General features: G+C 40.3%; 1 protein-coding gene across 10 annotated transcripts in view; it reads left to right on the forward strand.

Moving 5' to 3' along the window:
- ZNF644 (zinc finger protein 644) overlaps positions 1–15,514 on the forward strand; it is a 57,753-nt gene extending 42,239 nt beyond the window's left edge. For all 10 annotated transcript variants that reach the window (XM_077333053.1, XM_077333057.1, XM_077333052.1 and 7 more), the window contains 2 exons: positions 12,654–12,756; positions 13,884–15,514. In XM_077333053.1, coding sequence (XP_077189168.1) covers positions 12,654–12,756; positions 13,884–14,076 — 296 coding nt within the window. In that variant the 3' untranslated portion in view covers positions 14,077–15,514. The remainder of the gene's footprint in view (positions 1–12,653; positions 12,757–13,883) is intronic.
- Positions 15,515–15,925: the final 411 nt, after the last annotated feature.

Genomic DNA, 15,925 nt, shown 5'->3' on the forward strand with positions numbered 1-15,925 from the left:
CAGACTATGCTCTTCTTTCATGACAGTGAAAATATAGCAAAAATCAATTCTGTTACATCAGCAGACTGTGTCGATTAGAATAGTTTGTTTTTATATATTAAGTGTAATTCTTCTTGGTTCCAGTTTTCATTGAGTATGTATAATATTCTTCCCAACATATATTTGGACTCACTCCCCTTTTTTGCATCTTTTATCATCTAAACCTTGATCTGTAGTGCATACAGTTTACTCATTTTATACTCTTTTCAATTATGTTATTGGATTGTATTTACAGGATACTTATAGTATAATTTCAGTGAGTCTTAAGCTTAAATTATTTTCATCTATTTTTGCCATGCTTAAAAGTTAAGAATAAATTCATTGGTTGCATAGACAACAATTAAAGAAAGTAAATGGTTAATTGTGAAAGAAAGAGGAAGACTTTATAAGTAAACAGAGCTTATCAAAAGCACCAAACTGACATTCCTAGGGAATAGATGTACAGAAAAACTGTGCTATAGTTTGTTGCTGGGCAATGTTAGTGTTTCAGGTCAGGTTCAAAAAACATCATTGGATGGAAAGCTACAGTTGCACATTTCACTGTATTTATGGACAATACTTTTTATGAATGTGAAAAAATGAGACATTTAAGAATGTCATAGAAATGTAGTTTATCTGAAAGCAATTAATTAAGAATATGGAAGACCTTAACCTGCCCTCAAATCAGAGGAGGATACAGCCTTTGAAGTCCTGGGAATAGTATAGAGGAGCAGAGAGATTTGAAATGGAAAGCAAGGAAGAAAAGCCTCTCTATAACATAAGGGTACTTGAAATGTTGTAAATAAAAGCTATTGACCTTCATTTGACCATACAGAATTGTGCCAGATCTAAGCACCCAAAAGATTCATCAGACCCAAATTGAAAAAAATTCCTGAGTAATAAAGGAACTCTTCAATTAAATGTTCTGAAGCTATTGGACAATTTTTTTGGTCAGGGGGGTAGGAGGGAATCTGTTGGAATGGATCAGTTCTAATTCAGCGGGGGAAGTAGGTCATAGCTCTGGTCGCTCAGGGAGAACTATTCAAATAACTTGGGTGGCCTTACTGTGTGACCAAGAACTGACCTTTCCAAATTTGGATAGCCCCTTCGCTCAGCTAGTTAGGCTTATGGCTAGCTCCTCGCAATTTTTCAAGGATCCTATATTAGCTTCAGGAAATGTTTCTGATATGGAAGAAAAATACATGGAGGTTGCATTTGCAGGTCAGTCTGGCCCTGCAACCCCAAAGCAAAAAAAGAAGGACTTCAAGGAGGCTGCTGAGTCCTGGACGGGGGCTGCTGGCTTTGGGAAGGTGTACTTTAAGGACTGCTGAGTCCCTTCCCAAGGCTTCCAAGTGGGGGAAGCAGTTTGCAGTGTGCGCTGGGTTGCAGTTAGCAGCCCTACTGAGTGGGCATCCTGAGGTCTCAGGGAGTGTGCTTCTCCACCACTGCCCTGGATGACACTGGAGACTCCGAGTGCCACGGGACTGCGGAGGAGCCAGCGTTCCCTTTGGGTGAGAGCTTTCTGGGCCTTGGGATCTCTGCACATGGCCAGGCATCTGGGACCTCCCTGGGCTCAGGAACAGTCCCAAGAGGGTGAACGGGAGCAGTTCAAGACACCTCAAGACATCTGCAAAGACCAAGGGTGGGACTAAAGGCCAACGGAACTGAAGGGGAAAAGGATGTAAGCTGGTGGGCTCTGTAATGGCAGCACTGAGCATAATGGCAGTATCCGTTTACACCATATTTTAAAATATGGTGGCCCACTTGAGCTCACTGCTGGTGGTAACCTCTGTGCTGCATACCAGAACATCCGCGGCAACTGATAGGGCTTGGCTGTAGCAAGCTCTGGCTGGGGATCCCACCAATTCTGTCGCCGCTTTGGATGCATCAGGGCCTGCCTTTTTACCTGGCGCCCCTTTCCATGTGGTAGTTGGGATTGCTGCCATGACTGTCTCTGCCCCAATGGCATCAAGTCCAGCTGGCCCATTTAGTGCACCCTTTCTCCTGGGCCACGCTCTCGTGCCTCTGCAGCTTTTTTTCTCTGGTCCCAGGTGATATGGCACTATCTATAGCAGCCCAGGACCCTTTTTTTCAAGGTTGGAACTGGCCTCCCTATGAGGTTTTTTTTTTTTGGCCTTTTACCACAGTGTGTGTATAGTGGTGGTGGGGGGGGAGGGGTTACTAACAGGCAATGGGTATTCCACCTCAGGGGCCTGACCCTTCTCCGACTCCAGTCCTTTATGGATCTTCCCCACTGATGACCTTGGTTCATCATGCTGCCATGGGGATGCTTTTATGCCAGACTGCTGCAGTGGACACTCCTCCCCCACTTGGGAACGATAGCAAGGACCAATTCACATGGTGGTTGCTACCCAGCAATTTGAGCCAGGGCATGTTGTTCCTCCTGCAGTCCCCAGTGGTAGTCACTATGGAGGTCAGTAAGAGGGACTGGGGGTACACTGTGGCGGACAGTCTGTGTGGGGGTGGTGGACTCAGACTAAGTCAGGACAAGCATCAACTAATTGGAGCTGCGAGCATTCCAGGGAGTGTTAAAGGCCTTTCACGAGCATTTGTCAAGTCTTCATGCAAACCAACAATATGTACACCAAGGCACATATCAAGCACCAGGGCAGGATGAGGTCAAGGACACTGGTCGACAAGTGACAAAGTTGCTCTGATCATTGAAACAATATCTGGCCGGTCTCAGAGTAGAACACCTCAAAGGAGTTGACAACATCTAAATGGCTGAGCAGACAGGGCCTGGACCCAGGGGTGTGGGGCCTCAATCTGGACATGTTTCTGCTCCTGGTGGATTGCTTCAGTCTTCTGTATCTTGACCTGATGGTGTCAGAAAAAATCTAGAGGTATCCTGATTCCTGTCAGGTTCCCCGGCTCTCTGTCAGTGAGGGTGGATTCCATGATACACCACTGGCTGACGAAGCTGCTTATGCTTTTCCTCCCATCCTGTTAAGCAGTCACTTGATCAACAGGATCTGGGTATAGCAGGCGAAAGTGATCCTGGTTGCTCCCTTTTAGCCTGGCAGCCAATGGTATTTGGATTTCATGTACATGGCAACTGAAGACCCTGGCACTTGCTGACCAGGTCTGACTATCTACTTCAAGGGCCAGTGTGTCATCTGACCTGGCCTGAGGTCACTGCACCCAGTCCGACCCTACAACACAGATGCTGCAGGAGTTTGCATTCTAACAAGCACATCAAATAATTCTTCAAGGACTAATTCAAATAGCACCTCTAGTGTGACATCGTTTCCCTTCCTGGAAGTTGTCCATGGTACTGAAAGCAGTAACATTGTCACCATTTCAGCCTCTTCCGGCAGCGGAACTCGCATTCCTGAATTAGATGGTTGCTACACCAGTGTGGTGTAGTGGTTAGGAACGCAAACTTCTTATCTGGCAAGTACATCAAATAATTCATGAAGGAACTGATGCAAATAGCGCCTCTAGTGTGACATCATTTCCCTTCCTGGAAGCTGTCCACAGCGCGGACTTCTTATCTGGCAAGCCTGGTTTGATTCCACGCTCCCCCACAAGCAGCCAGCTGGGTGATCTTGGGTTCGCTGCAGCAGTGCTAAAGCTGTTCTGACTGAGCAGTAATAGGACTCTCTCAGGACTCTCTCAGCCTCACCTACTTCACAAGGTGTCTGTTGTGGGTAGATAAAAGGGAAGGTGATTGTAAGCCGTTTTGAGACTCCTGGTAAAGCAGCATATAAGAATCAACTCTTCTTAGTGGCTGTGATGGTGGCATGCTAGGTGTCAGAAATAGCAGCGCTGTCCTCCGGGAAGGAGTTCTGTTCCTTTCAAAAACAATCAGTAACTCTTTTCATGGATCCTTCATTTTTCCCCAAGGTGAACTCAGATGAACAGATGCCAAGGTCTCATCTTGTCTTCCTTCTGCCCTAATCCCAAAGTCCAAAGGGAGAGGGAGTGGCATACCTTAGATGTGCACGGAGTTTTGCGGATTTATCTGAAAAGGACAGCATGCATTAAACTTTCAAATTCTTTGTTTTTTCCCCCATAGCCCTCAGAATATAAGAAAGGTTTTATCCAAGTCGGATAAAGCAGTGGTCCCCAACCCCCGGGCTGCGGCCCGGTGTTGCGCCGCGAAGGCCTCGGTGCTGGGCCGCGGCTCCCTCTTCCCGCCCCCCCCCCCACAGCGAGAAGCTCGCCAGGCTGCGAGCAAATCGGCCGCCGAAGCGGCCGATCAGCTTGCGGCCCGGCAAGCTTCTTGCTTTGGGAGGGGGTGGAAAGAGAAGCTTGCCGGGCCGCAAGCTAATTGGCGGGGAGAGGGAGCCGCGGCCGCTGGCATGCCGGCAGCGCAAACGTGCACGCGCAGACTTGCCGCGCATGCGCATTTGCTCCAGTCCCTGCAAATTAAGTACTTATGTAAAGCCAGCCTGTCTGATGTAGTCAGAATCTATGTGTCTGCTGTAGCTGCCTAGCCCTGCATCACAGTACTCTTAACCCTTCTCAGGGACTCTTCTGTTTCTATCTAACTTCATCTCTCAGCACTTTAAAACTAGCAGAAATAACTTTATAATGTTCTTTTTAGAATGATAAAAGAGTGATATTATGATTGCTTCTACAGTCATAATGGTGTTATACTTTTCACCAGCACTGGAAAAATCTGATGAATTAACCTTGAATGCGTGTTCTAGCCTTAACACCTTAAAAGATTCAATCAGGATGATGTTTTAGTGGGTCTGGGGGTTTGGTCTAGGGAGGGATGTGGTGGAGGGTGGAAGGCTGTTCGACTTGCCTCAGTTGAACAGGTAAGTGAAAACTGCATTGTGCCAAATGATTTCACACAGCATATTATTTAAAGCTTCTGTTATTTTATAGCCATAACTTGTCTTTGCAGCAGTTAACTGTAGTTTTTAAAACTCTATTTTTAAATGTTTTTACAAAAAGGTTGCTTTTTGTGGTAAGAAATTTTTTCTCTGTATGTCTGTAATGGAAAAGTGGTACATAAGATTCTGTCGATTCATGATCAGTGTCAGCCATTGTTATACAGATATATGTTAATCTTTTCAACTGAATAAATTGAACAACAAGAAATGTATCACAGAAGTGCCATGAGGAGTGTTACATTTATGTTTTGTTTTTTAATCTACAGAATCTGGTTAGGGCTAGATTTACAAAATTTGTACTTAACTTCCCCCCCCCCCCTCATAACAGCCAAGGCAGCTAATAAATTAAAATATACATAATATAATCACACCTTAAAAACCAATAAAATAAATTTAAAAACTCATTAAAATAACTAAAACCAGAATAAAGGAAAGATCTGGAAATTGTTAATATCATGTGGCTGCTGAGCTTAAACCTCTACAAGAGACTTGTTATCACCTATAAATGCACCTTCCTCCCTTCTCTCCTCCTGAGTAGATGGTTTGTCATTAGGAAATTTCAAATATTCCCTACTAGAGTTTTTGTTGATATTATGTGCCATCCTCTTTGTAAGTTAAGGGACCATCATACTTCTACCAGAGGTTCCAGCAAAAACTTGCTTTTGGGATGGACATTGAACTCTAAGCTTTTTTCCAACACCTCTTCCCATAGAAAAGAACATGAAACCTGTCCCCAGGTATACTCAAGATTAAAGCCCAAGTTGTCATCAGCTCAGAAGTCTACCATTCAAACAACTACAAAAGATAGTGAGCTGACTGCAATATATAAATATGGCTTTATCCTGTGTAATTCAAGAGGCCAGAGCAACTTCCTTTGCCTCTTTGCCCTCTTTAGAATCTTCTTTTTGCTCATTAGTTGGTGTTAATTGTAAGAAACCCAGAGCCTTTCCAAACGAATCCAGTAGGTGTGGGAATCACACAAAGTGCTCCAGGCGTTACCCGAAAGTATACCAAAGGAAAAATTGGAATATACAATGACTCCATCTTATTGTCCAAATAGCTGGGAGGACTGTGATCTCGATTCACATGTAATCCACATCTACATCTCCTAAAAGTCACCTAGTAGACATCATAAAGCCAAATGCCTCACTATGGAGCATGCTGAAGCAATAAAATAGAGCTTAGACATCAAAAGCTTTGAAGAAACTCGAAAGTCTTAAAAACATCCTCACTCAAGAAGTTCCAGTATTCAACATCCAAGAAGACCTTCAACCCCTTAATCTACCAGATAATGATGGGACTGTGTTGCTTGTGAATTTATCTTCCTGTCTTCTCCAGAATGTTCCAAGGGATGACCCTGTTCAACTAAAGACTGTTTTTTCAATTCCAGTTTTCCCAGTGATCCAAAATTGACTATCTGGACCCTTCTCAAGAATCCATATTCTTTTGTCAAATATAGCAGGCTGGGCCAGAGAAACAGGAGATTTGGGTTTTTATTCATTCATAGAGGATTTTTATTTGTTTTGCTTGCAAGAAGCTTGGGCCATCAAGGAACCTACCCTCCTTAGTATTTCGCCTTCCTGTTTCTAAATCTGATAGTTGGAAATGAAATAGAGCTGGCCTTTGTTTCCTAGTAAGAGAATATCTAGCTTTGGTTCTGCACAAGAGATTGCTGAAACGATGTTATTAAGATGCATTCCCAATATCATTTTCGTTAATATTTGTATTCCCCCTGTGCACAAATATCTAATAGAAAACTTTATTGGGAGGAGCTATTTTCATTTCTCTTTGAATAGGGGTTATTTTATTGATTTATTTCTTATATTTTTAGCCCTCCACTCTCTGGAGACTAGTGGTGGAGTACAATATAACCCCCCCCCCCAATAAAACATGATAAAAACCCTATCACATAACAGAACAACAGAGCATAGCTGAAAAGAAGATAAAACAAGATTGGTGGTATAGTCCTTTCCTCCCATTCCCTGCAGCTGTGCACCCCCCAGGAAGGGGTAACTGCACGTTACCACATAGCGTGAGAAGCATCCCCCATTGTTCTTGACTCTGACCTCAACCAAAGACCTGACGTAAGAGCTCCGTTTTGCAGGCCCTGTGGAACTCTGATAGCTCCATAGAGGCCCTCAGCTCTCCCAGGAGCTCATTCCACCAGGTCAGGTTCAGGACCGAAAAGGCTCTGGCCCAGCTCATCGCCAGGCATGCTTCTTTAGGGCCAGGGACCTCCAGTAGATTAGCACCTGCAGAGCAAAGTGTCCTGCGGGGGCATAAGGAGACAAGCGGTTCCTCAGATAGGCAAGGCTCAAACCGCAGATGGCCTTAAAGGTCAACACCAAAACCTTGTAACTGATCTGGGCCAGGATTGGCAACCAATGCAGCTGCCTCAGCATAGGCTGGATATGGGCCTTCCAGGGTGTACCTGTGAGGACCTTAGCAGCTGCATTCTGCACCAGCTGGAGTTTCCAGGTCAAGGACAAGGGTAGGCCCGCATAGAGCGAGTTACATAAATCCAGCCTAGAGGTAACCTTTGCATGGACTACTGTGGTTAGGCAGTCTAGGGGAAGATGGGATGCTAGTAGCTTCGCCTGCCGAAAACGGTAAAATCCCATGTGGGCTACTCTTATGACCTGGGCCTCCAATAGAACGGGAAGTATCCAGAATTACCCTATTATCCTGATGTGAAGTGTATGTTGGTGGGAGATTTTAATGCCCCTTTTGGGGTAACTAGGAAGTTTTGTAGCCCTTCCTGTTTACCAATTCTATTGAAGATCTGTGCCCTATTAAAGATTCTAAGTTCAATATGGCCTCCAATTTCTTTGTCCAACTGTATCAAAATTATAGACTAAAAATTTTGAACGCATTTTCTGCAGAATCCAATCACTTTATTCACTTTTCTTCATAAGGCAATAGTGTTATTATGTTTATATATCTCCTGAGCTTTTTGATATGATTTCCAGCGTTAAGATTGGTTTGCAGGTTGATAGCAGTTACATGCCCCCAATGGTCTCCCTAAAGTTCACAGCTCCATCTCTTTCCCTGGATTCTGTTTTAACTAGCATACCATCTTTTAAATTTTCCATTATGATAGTTTGGTCTTCTGAAAAGATTACTAAATATTTCAACTCTCCTTTAATTTTAAAAATGACAGAATTTATCCGTGGTCCTTTCCCAAACCCCTTGCCGATTTGTTTCTTCGAACTATTAATTGATTCCTTGTCCCAATTTGGGAAATCTTGTACTGGACATTTCTTCCTCTTGGTTTGATTTGGACTACCTTCATCTTAAAAGAACCCTGAGGGAAGTTTTTAACTCAACAAATCAATTCCAACTCAGTTACATCCGAAAGAGAGAATATCAGTCTATTCTTAAGCAAAAACCGTGTATTTCTTTTAAAAGAGATGGGACTCTCTTTTCTTAGCATTAAATTCAACAAATAGTCCTCTCTTTTGGAAAGCCTTAGTTAGAGCATTAATCCCTAAGAAATGTTCTCAGTGTCCTGTATCTTCTTCTGATTGGGTCAACCACTTTTCAAGGATCTTTAAATCCTTTCCCCTGCAGCCACTCCACAGCCGCTTAGACCACTGTTCCAATCTTCCTCAGTAGAAACTGAGAAGGTTAAAGAACACCATAAAGCTACAGGTCTAGACAGTATTCCAGACAAACATTTAATACATGTCAATTGGTGGACCCTCTCTTAGTGAAATTGTTCACTCTGATAAACCATGCTGGCTAACTACCAGAATCTTGGCTAAACAACATTATCTGGCCAATCAATTAAAAAAAGTAAGCTAGATCTCCCAGCAAATTACTGATTCATTAGTTTACTTTCAATTTTAGGTAAACTCTATGCAAATTGCTGGCCTCAAAACTTACCACTTGGGTATCCTCCCAAAAAATCATTGGTCCTGAACAGATTGGATTTAGAAAAGGAAATACCACAATAGATCACTGTGCCATATTAGCTTTCCTTAGCACGAAGTACTCCTGACTAAGGGGTGGTAGACTTTTGTGGCATTTATAAATTTTAAGATGGCCTTCAATTCCATCACCAGTGATAAAATCTGGGACAAATTTGCAGAACTACAGATTGATCCCCGCCTTTTATTTGTCTTACAAGATCTACATCTAGGCAATAATTGTCAGATTAAACTAGCAACTGGTAATAACCTAATAGGAACAATTCCCATTAACATCAGGGTAAAACGGATGCATTTTGGCTCCCCAATTGTTTAATCTATATTTAAATGATTTTCCCAGCTTCCTGCAGACTATAAGAGGCCATCACTCCCATTTTGGGGAAAAGGCCCATTCTTCTGCTGTTACTTGCAAATGACACCATCATCATGTCAAGGTCATGTATTGGTCTTCAACGGTATCCTGGTTTCATCGATTACTGTCACATCAACCAACTGGAAATCAAGGTTGTTTTTGCAAAAACCCAGTATAAATATTCATGGAAGATTGATGGACACTGTATTTGATCAAGTGTACCATTTCAAATACCTTGGCCTCAACCTGTCCTTTAACAACAAATGGATCTATCACAGAAAGCAGACTGCTTGAAACAGCTCTAGACCTGATAACCAAATTCTACCATCAAAAGGGGAACAAAAACATTCTGGCTGCATTAAAACTTTACTCCATGAAATTCATTCCATAAATACTATATGGCATTCCAATCTGGAACTTGAGTCTCTCCATTCCATGTTTTTAAGATCTTTACTCAAGATACCCAAAAGTATTGCTAACAGAACCATTCTTACTGAATTAGGTCAGCAACACTTGGCCTTAAAAGTTTTGTTATTGACCTTTAAATCTTGACTAAGAACCCACTTCTCAGCCAACCCTGGAAGCTGTGACCTACTGAGTGACTCGTATATTTCCAGTTGACACAATAGTTTTACCTAAACTGAAAAATATTTGGCTAGACATTGTGTAGCTTCAGAGACTGAATGAAAAGGATATATTCAAGGAAACTTTGCATAGGCTTGAGGATAAAAAGGTAAAGGTATCCCCTGGGCAAGCACCGAGTAATGTCTGATCCTTGGGGTGACGCCCCCTAGCGTTTTCTTGGCAGACTCAATACAGGGTGGTTTGCCATTCCCTTTCGCGGTCATTACCATTTACCCCCCAGCAAGCTGGGTACCCATTTTATCGACCTCGGAAGGATGGAAGGCTAAGTCAACCTTGAGCCGGCTATTGAGATCGAACTCCCAGCCTCATGGTCAGAGCTTCAGACAGCATGTCAGCTGCCTTACCACCTTGCGCCACAAGAAGCTCTAGGCTTGAGGATATTGAAATGCAAATACTGTTTTCCACCCCATGTAATACCTGCTTCCGTCAGTTCTGGGACATTCCATCTAAATATAATTCTTTATATCCAGCATATTTATACCAGCTGGATTCCCACTTAGCTAGGAGGGCCTTCCTTCTTGCAAGAGTTAACTCCTTTTCCTCAAGAGTGTCCTGGGGAAGATTTTACCAAATACCTGCCTCTGAAATCTCTGTCTACATGGCTGTCAGGTCCCAGACATACTAATGCGTATTATTTTGGAGCCTCCAACCATTCCTCTCCCAACGAGCTCTAATTCAGTCTTATTTGATGGATTTACATTCCAAAGACAATTCTAAGTCCCTTATCATTAAACCAATGCTTTCAGAAAAGGATCCTATTAAGCTTGCCAGGGATGCTCTTGGGAACAGTGGTTTAAATAAATAACCACTTTTTGTTAACGTGGAAATATAGCTTTGTTTAATCTATTCTCGATATTTGTTTTCTTTGGATTGTGATTTTGTATGCCAGTAAAGGTGTCTGAGTCTGAATCTGAACATACATGTATTAAAAACATGAAAACAACAATTAAAACATTGGCAGGAAGGTGGTCACTGAGGGAACATGAAACAAACAAAAAAGTTCACCTGCTGGTGGAAGATGGCAACAGAAGAGGACAAACCAGATTCCATAGGGAGAGAATTCCAGAGTCTTGGTACTATGACTGTAAAGGCCCTCTCCCAGATTGCCATACACCTAATCAGAAGGCAGGGGCACCTGAATTAAGGCTGATGTTGTTTCAAACACCTGATTGCATTTACCTATGGTAAGAGTCCTGTAATTATGATGGGAATTTGGAAAGAGGATACAAATCTTGCTTGTGGTTGTCTTAGGAAATCTAGTCTTAAGAGCTGTGACTAACTCATAACACTGAGAGTTCTTGTTTCTTCTGTTTAGATAGAAGGGACCTTTAGCATTTTTTCAGTCTAGTTTATAGCCCTCCTATAGCCTATAAGTCTAAGAAACCAATCAAATCAATCATTCCTCTAGTATCCTAAAGTACAAAATGTGGTTTCTTGTGGTTGGGAATTGGAATTGGTCTAACAATGCAATATGTTGCTGGTTGTTTTTTTTAATGAGGAAATTTGCTCTCAGATGCCAGTGTTCAGTATTTTGAAAATACATAACCTTAATTTCTGCTTCTCTATATACCATCCCCCCATCCCTGTAATATAGAACTTTGTTCCCTGCCGCAAGCCAGCTTGCAACAGTGGTGAGCTAGAAATTAAATAGTAAAGAAAAAAGTAAACAAATAAAAAGATGGTGTGAAACACTTGGCTCTAATCATGCCTATATAAAGTGACAGCATCAGTGTAAGGTTTTTTAATTCTGATTTTTTAATGTCTGAGTCTGGAACAATAATTGCCATTAAGATCTTGAAATGTTATTTTGGTCCACAAGTTTCCTGTTTTATTTTCAGTGTGGTGGGTGTGAATATTAGGCCTAGAGATCAGTTAGAAACTGAAGGCTGTTCTCCCTCTTTTCCTGCTATCCCTTTGACCAGTAAATGCCTTAGTAGCGGAAGCCATAGATAATAGAGTGCTGAGATCATTTGACTTTATGCAATTTTTGACATTTTCCCCCTTGGGGAAATGGGGTTTATATTAATATTTATCTGGAAGTTAGAATTTTAACTACTGTGTATTGCCATCTTGGTTTTCTTGTGTGTGTTTGGTTTTTGTTGGGTGGAAAATGTGAAATGCCACTTTTACTAAATATTCTGTGATTGGAGTCTGATTTCCTGTTGTTGGGGTCTAATTTTATTAGGAACCAAATAAGGCACACTTTTTTGTTATGCGACTTCTTTGTAATATAGAATTATTAAATGTTTCAGAAGAGAAATGACAGCTGTGAAATTTTGTTAAAACTTCGTTTCGGGGGGAGGGGGACCATGCTGGTCTGCAGTACAAAATCTAGATTCAAGTCCAGTTGCACCTTAGAGATCAACAAGGTCTTCGGAGTATAACTTTTCCAAGAATCAAAGCTTCCTTAGTCAGATATCTCTACAGTACTACTGGACTCAAAACTAGCTCTTGTTAAAACTTAGTTTACATTTAATCATTGATCTTTGTATCTTACAGTCGGATGAATAGAATGTGTTACCTTGACATTGCTGTTACAATTCAAAATTCATTAACATGTGATTTGTATGATCAATTCTAGTATAATATTCTGAAGATATACCTTGTTCAGCAAATTATACATTGTAGTACAAAGTTTGGACTGTAGGAATCAGACATAAGAGTTTGTGCATGCAGATAGTCTGAATACTTTGATAACTGAATATGGTATTCAGATATGGTAGGAACAAAGGATCTCCAACATAATATGAGGGTGGGTTAGGAGTGGAAATCAGGACAAAATGACTAAGCATTCTTTATTTATGTATACATATATCTATGTAAACCTTTTTCTCTTACTAGCCATAGATTGTAAGCAAAAAAAATCAAGATCAAGATCTGGGAGCAAGAAAAAAATTCTGCCATTACCTCATGGTGCTGATGAAGTTTACATACTACGATGCAGGTATATAAAGGATTTTAATTTAATGGGTAAACTGAAATTGTTGGTTGAAGTTGTTTTTGTTTCATTAGTTACATCTATATATATGTGAGCCTTAGATGGCAGGATTAATAAAAATTGAGGACTCTGTTTTAATACGGTTTTAACCTATGTAAAAAAAGCCTTGAAGTGTTTGATCTCTTTTGAATAATCTTTTCCCCTTATGAAAACACAACAGATGGCTCTCAGCTGAGATGCTTCTAAATAAGATTTTGGAATGTCTAAAAATCATCTGGAAAGTTGGCTTTTGGCAAAACCTGATGATAACTCTGCTTGGTGGAAGCCAGCACTTGTGTCCTGAAGTCCAGGGAGCGTCTTATAAACCCTCCTTCCCTTGCTATTAGATGCAAAGCTGAAGCTTTTGAATACTTCTAAAATACAGCACCACATAGGTGGCCATTCTTGAGTTGTTATGTTCTAGCTTTCAGGAAAAGCACTCTGTGTAGTTGATAGATAGTGAAAAAGATCATTAGGATATGTTCACTCAATTCCACAGGTAGTTCAAACCATGGAAGACTGGGTCTCTTGTTTCCCACCTTGCTAGGGTGAAAGTGTGCATGGCCATATGATCTATACCTCCTAAATGGAGGTCATGTTTAGGTGGTTAGGGACATATTGTGTACATAAATAAGACTCATGCTATGGAAGACTTTCCCTTATGTTCAATGGGGAAAACAACCTGTAGACGCAGCTGTACCCAAATATCTGAAATCAATCATCATTCCAGGAAAATCCCTAATCTGTAGGACACTCACTATTAGCATCTGTTTCATCTGGTTTAAATGTTAGTTTCATATGCTAGATATAGAAGATAAACAAAGAAAGAGGGTTTTGGGAAGAGAGCATGCAAGGTACCACCAGGAATTATCTACTTATTATATGATGTAAAATGTGATGTATAATTTTTGGTGTATAGCTTTCTCTTCTGTATAGCTCCAAATGTTTGAAATTACATGAACAATTGTTGGATACATAGCCAGAAAGCCTGTTTACATTTAAGCAACGATACGGACTTTTCATATAGTTATTTTGTTAAGTCACCAATCATTATACTAATGCGCCTTATCTGGATGCCTTTAAATATTGCACAGGTTTTGTGGTCTTGTGTTTCGAGGTCCCTTATCTGTACAAGAAGATTGGATAAAGCACCTGCAGCGCCACATTGTCAATGCAAATCTTCCTCGGACTGGGGCTGGCATGGTGGAAGTCACATCACTGCTTAAAAAACCTGCCTCAATGACTGAAACTTCATTTTCTATCCTGATGGCTGAAGCAGCTTCATAGGACATGGAAACACTTTACATTTGCATTGGATGTATATTTGAAATACTTTTGTTAGTTTTTTTAAAGTTAAAATAAATTATCTGTTTATAAAACCTGGAGCAGGATAATGGGGCAAAGAACGGCAATTAACATCCAAACAGTTGAGTACTTAAAACAATTACCGTAAGTAGTCTTTATATTTTATATAGGGTGGCAGATGTGTTTTTAAAGTTTACTAAGTTTTTTGTCAATTACTGTGTTCACTATTGATACAAGCCCATTACATGTAAGCAGCCATTTTTAAATTGTTGCACATGGGTACTTAAGACTGGTTTTATTAAATGAAAACGTTCTTTACAGTGTTACCGAAATCAGTGCTCTGTTTATTAAAGAAAAATCCCCTCGCTTAGTAAAATATTATATTTTGTTTGTATGTATGTAGTGTTTTGTACAATACCAAGAAATGCTAATGCAACTTATTCAATTTAGGGCATTAAATATCATGTACTTCATAGTTCAAAAGACTGTTCCATTCAAATAGGGCAATTAGTACTATTCTATCTAGCTGTGTACGTGTTTTTTAATCACACAAGACTCTTTTGTACTAAAAGTGGAGGGAAACTTGTTAAACAAATTTCTAAAAATGATGTATATAGTACTGGAAACTATTTGTGGTAAGGAAATATTCTTTACTTCACTTGCATTTCTCACTGACAATAAAATGGTGCATCCATGCTACCTCCAACTTTGTCAGCTGTAACAGCATATATCCTTCTGTTGCAACACAAACTCACGTTTTCTTTAATGCAAGACTTTGTTTTGTTAAGTCTCTTTCTGTTGATGCTTTGCTTAAAGAGATGATTTGCTTTTGCCTCCTCTTTTAGTTTATACTATAGACTATAGAAATGTACTACAAGGCTCAGCCAGCACTTTTTATTTTACAGTTGCTTAAAGAACTCATAACCCCATTGGACACAAATAGAAAAATTTCTACATATAAAGAGAATGTTTACAATTCAAATTTTAGAACTTGTTTTGGATGTAATTATATGTATGAAAACTGTAACACTATGCTCATGCTAAGGACCTATTTACAGAATTATTGAAATAAATGTGCTGTGAGGATGGAAAAATATGGTGCAGGTGTCTTGATCACGATGAATATTGGCTGTTAACAAAAGTGAAATGTCACTTTTCAACAATTAAGCAAATTCCTTTTTGAAAACTGGTTCTGTATGCAAGTATTGTTTCATTTTATTCATGTAGGGTGACTAATACTGTAGTTAAGCCAAGGAAATGCATTGATATTGTTTTGCGTGTAAATAAAGTTATAAAAGCAGTTGAGATGTGAGGAGTATTTTGGTGGAGAATATACATACCTCACAGCCAGTGAAATTGCTTTCCTCATGGTATATCTCCTTACCAAGAATATATCTCTAAATAAAAAGGGTTAAAAGAAAATTAACTTGTCTGTAATGTGGAGTATTTCTTTTTTTAAGATATAGAGTTGATGTGTCTGTCTTACGTTTTAAATACTATGAAGGACTGCTTCAAATATGAGTCCAATGGCATTAAGACAGACAAAGTTTTATTCAAGGTATATAAAATTCATATGCAACTTTTAAAGAATTGTGAATGCACATGAAAGCTTATAACTTAAATAAAATTTTGTTGATGCCATCAGACGGAAACTTTGTTCTGCTGCTTCAGACCAACATGGTTACCCACTTGAATCTGCTTCAAATTTGTTAATTCTCAGATGCAATATCTGACACTACCAGTTTGTAAAGCAGTGTATATAACCATGAGTTGTAAGAGTTTCTTTAAAGATACTGGAAGTCTGTGGGCTAATACCAGGCAAATTTTGAGT

This window comes from Paroedura picta, chromosome 4 (assembly GCF_049243985.1).
Source record: "Paroedura picta isolate Pp20150507F chromosome 4, Ppicta_v3.0, whole genome shotgun sequence".
Classification (NCBI taxonomy): domain Eukaryota; kingdom Metazoa; phylum Chordata; class Lepidosauria; order Squamata; family Gekkonidae; genus Paroedura; species Paroedura picta.